This window comes from Stegostoma tigrinum, chromosome 1 (assembly GCF_030684315.1).
Source record: "Stegostoma tigrinum isolate sSteTig4 chromosome 1, sSteTig4.hap1, whole genome shotgun sequence".
NCBI lineage: Eukaryota > Metazoa > Chordata > Chondrichthyes > Orectolobiformes > Stegostomatidae > Stegostoma > Stegostoma tigrinum.
The window spans coordinates 1,471,186-1,474,416 of NC_081354.1; the positions used below are offsets into that span (position 1 = coordinate 1,471,186).

Genomic DNA, 3,231 nt, shown 5'->3' on the forward strand with positions numbered 1-3,231 from the left:
ATTAAAACTGTTTCCATTTGGCACATGATTTGAAAAACAGGACAAATCAGAATTGGATAAGTAACTGAAGGAAAAGTGTTTTAGGGCAATGGGGAAAGGTGGGAAGTGGGATAAATCTCTAGTGGAGCTGGCTGTACATCAAACAGCTGAATTGTTTGTTGCATTGCAACTATCACATGATTCAGTAATTATTAGATTATCTAGTTATTTATCACATTGCAGTTTATGCGCTCCTGCTGTGTGAAGAATGACTGCAATGTTTCCTACATTGCAAGAACAACTATACCTTAAGAGTCTGTTTCTGGTTGTGCAGTGCTTTAGACATTCTGACATTGTGGAAGGTGTTATGGAAATTCAAATCTTTCTTCCTTATTATAGGAACATCACTAGCATCAGTCCACCTGTTAGTGGTGCTGTGACACTTTTTTTAAAGCAAGTAATTTATTAACTAACAGTGTGACTATGTTACCTGAATTTAATCTCCTTCTTTGAGGTAGCCTAAAAATTCAGGGTGGACAAACTTATTCGCTGTTTAAATCTCGTCACTTCTACAGCATTTAAAAAGGTTTTGGGATTCATAAAGTCTCACTGCTGTGCAATGCCTCATCCATACAATCTGTTTAGAAAGAATATAATGGGATTGATTTCCTCCATCAACAATTATAAAATGCTGCACTGCCAACTACCAGGCAGCTGTGAAGAATTCATGTTATATCTCGATTGTCACAACAGGAATTGGTTAGAATGTGGAACTAGCTACAGCAACCACCAAATTTTATATTTATCCAGAATCTTTAATGTAATGAAGGAATATCATAGAACAAAGTTGTGAATGACACTGATTCACATCAGGAAATATAAGGGCAAGTGAATGAAAAGGTAGGTTTCAAAGAGGAAGAAAACCATAAGTTGCAGTAAAAGCTTAGCAGGCCTGGCAGCATCTGTGAAGAAAAACCAAAGTTAACGTTTTGGTGAGTGATAATGGGAACTGCAGATGCTGGAGAATCCAAGATAATAAAATGTGAGGCTGGATGAACACAGCAGGCCCAGCAGCATCTCAGGAGCACAAAAGCTGACATTTCGGGCCTAGACCCTTCATCAGAGAGCAACGTTTTGGGTCCAGTGACCCTTCCTCAGAACCTCAGTTAACTCTGATTTTTTTCATCACAGATGTTGCCAGACCTGCTGAGCTTTCGCGGCAACTTCTATTTTTGTTTTTGATTTACAGCATCCGCAGTTCTTTTGGTTTTTATTTGGCTTTCAAGGAGGGTCTTAAAGGAGGAAAGCAAAGTAAACCTAGAGAAAAAATTGAGTCCCAGGTAATGCATAAAGCAGTTAAAATCAGGAATGCAAAGATACCTCAGTATGGTGGAATTGGAGAAGTTTACAGAAATAAGAAGAAGCAAGGCCATTGAGGGCTATGAGCACAAAGATGAGAATTTTAAAATAAAATGGGCTTCTTCTACTCCTATTTGCTGTATTCTGATGAAATTAACACACTTTAAGATCTCAGAATTAATAACTTTATCCCATCATGAGATACATAGAATATGTAAAAGTGGAAACTGTTCAGCATTTTCATCTGTGTGACATGGCCAGGTGTATCCACTGTACAGGAGTGCGCTGAAGACACAGGCTTGGCAAACTTGTAGTCTGGTGTTCTCAGGCAGGTTGCTGATCTACACTGAGTTAGTTTGGACATGACAGCTGCATCTTTTATAATGCATGTGTTGGTTTCAGTATCATCGGACAGATTGTTGGACATGCAACATGCCAGAGGTCAGTTGGCCACCACTGTGCAGCCACTGGTCAGCTGGCAAATAGCATGAGTCCATTGGTCAGGGATTTCTAGTTGCAGGCACTGCTTCCACAAGTATTTGTTTAATGGTCCTAATTATCAAAATGTGACCAATGGTCAGCTCCTCAACAGTAAAAATCACCGTCTTACTGGACCATAGGGCTTCTCTCATTAGAGATGGCTAACCAGTATAATTTAGCTTGAGGGTTTCCATGCCTCAGTTGAGGGGAGAAGTTCAGAAAGAGAATCTTTGATGGTAACCGCAGCTAGTCTGAGAATTTAACCTATGCTATTGGCATAATTCTGCATTCAAACCAGCTGTCCAGCCGACCGAAATAACCAACGCTCCCCTCCTCCACTAGCCATTGGTTACTATTTTTCCAGCCACTGATCACCTTTCTACTGGTCTCCATTATCTGGCCCTTGTTACTAATCTCTGGCCACTGGTCTGTATATCCAGCCCCGGTCTCCATTATCTGGCCCGGCAGCAACTGTGGAGAGAAATCAAGTTAACGTTTCGGGTCGAGTGACCCTTCCTCAGAATTGGAAGAAGTTCAGGAAGGGAGTCACTGGAGCTGAAACGTTAATGTTGATTTCCCTTCACAGATGCTGCTGGGCTTTTCCAGTAATTTCTGTTTTTGCTTTATTATCCGGCTCGGGTCACCAATGTCCGGACCTAGATACCTTTCTGCAGCCTCTCAGTTGCCCAGGTTCCGGCCAAGTCCGTAACATTTGGGCAGTGTCACAACCCGCGCAGACTCCGTGAAGGCTTGATGTTGCAGATCTGTAGCAAGAGGAAGGCGCGTGAACGCGGCTCGGGACAGCGCCTGGTTGCAAATGATAGGAGGAGCGGGCGCCATTGGTCTCAGACATGTCCCATGCACTGTCAGCCCAGGATGCTGTAACCTTCCGCCCAGCCTCTGCGCGCGGCCTTGCGGACTCTTTCACAGGCGGTGATGAGAGCGGGAGCGGAGTGATGTGACACCGTGGGTGGGGGAGGGGAATGTAGTTCCGGTGGCCGCCATCTTGTGGTGAGTGTCCGCTAGACAGAGTGGACCGCTAGACGTGGGATCCCGAGCCGGGGGCCCAGCCGCCGGGATAGAGCCGGACAGCAGCAACAATCGGCCATCTGCTCACAGCTTCCCGCTTTACCACCGTTCCCATCCCAGCGGCTGAGGCCGGACCGCCTGCCCGCCCGCGGGATGGCTTTGAAGCGGATCAACAAGGTAACGGAGCGATGTTGGGCCTCTCCCGGGTTCAGCTTGTTCTTCCGCCCTGGCCTGGAAACACGAGAGAGAGAGAGAGTGGTGGGGGTGGGGAAGGTCGGCGAGGAGCCCAGCCGCGAAGCCCCTCCTCCTTTCCCCCCCACCCAATTTACCTATTCTCGTTAGAGAGAGGCCTGAGTCAGGTGGGACCGAGACTGGACTGACCAC

The 3,231-nt window shown here is 45.9% G+C and overlaps 1 protein-coding gene across 3 annotated transcripts in view; it reads left to right on the forward strand.

Annotated features, from left to right (window-relative positions):
* Window positions 1-2,783: 2,783 nt before the first annotated feature.
* The window catches only part of LOC125459154 (ubiquitin-conjugating enzyme E2 D3), a 46,759-nt gene continuing 46,311 nt past the window's right edge, over window positions 2,784-3,231 (forward strand). For 2 of the 3 annotated variants that reach the window (XM_059646626.1, XM_048545209.2), the window contains exon 1: window positions 2,786-3,024. Coding sequence is in view for 1 of the 3 variants with exons in the window: in XM_048545209.2 (XP_048401166.1) it covers window positions 3,001-3,024 (24 nt within the window). In the remaining 2 variants the exon portion in view is untranslated. Of the gene's footprint in view, window positions 3,025-3,231 lie in introns of all 3 variants that reach the window. The other variant, XM_048545291.2, reaches the window with a different exon arrangement.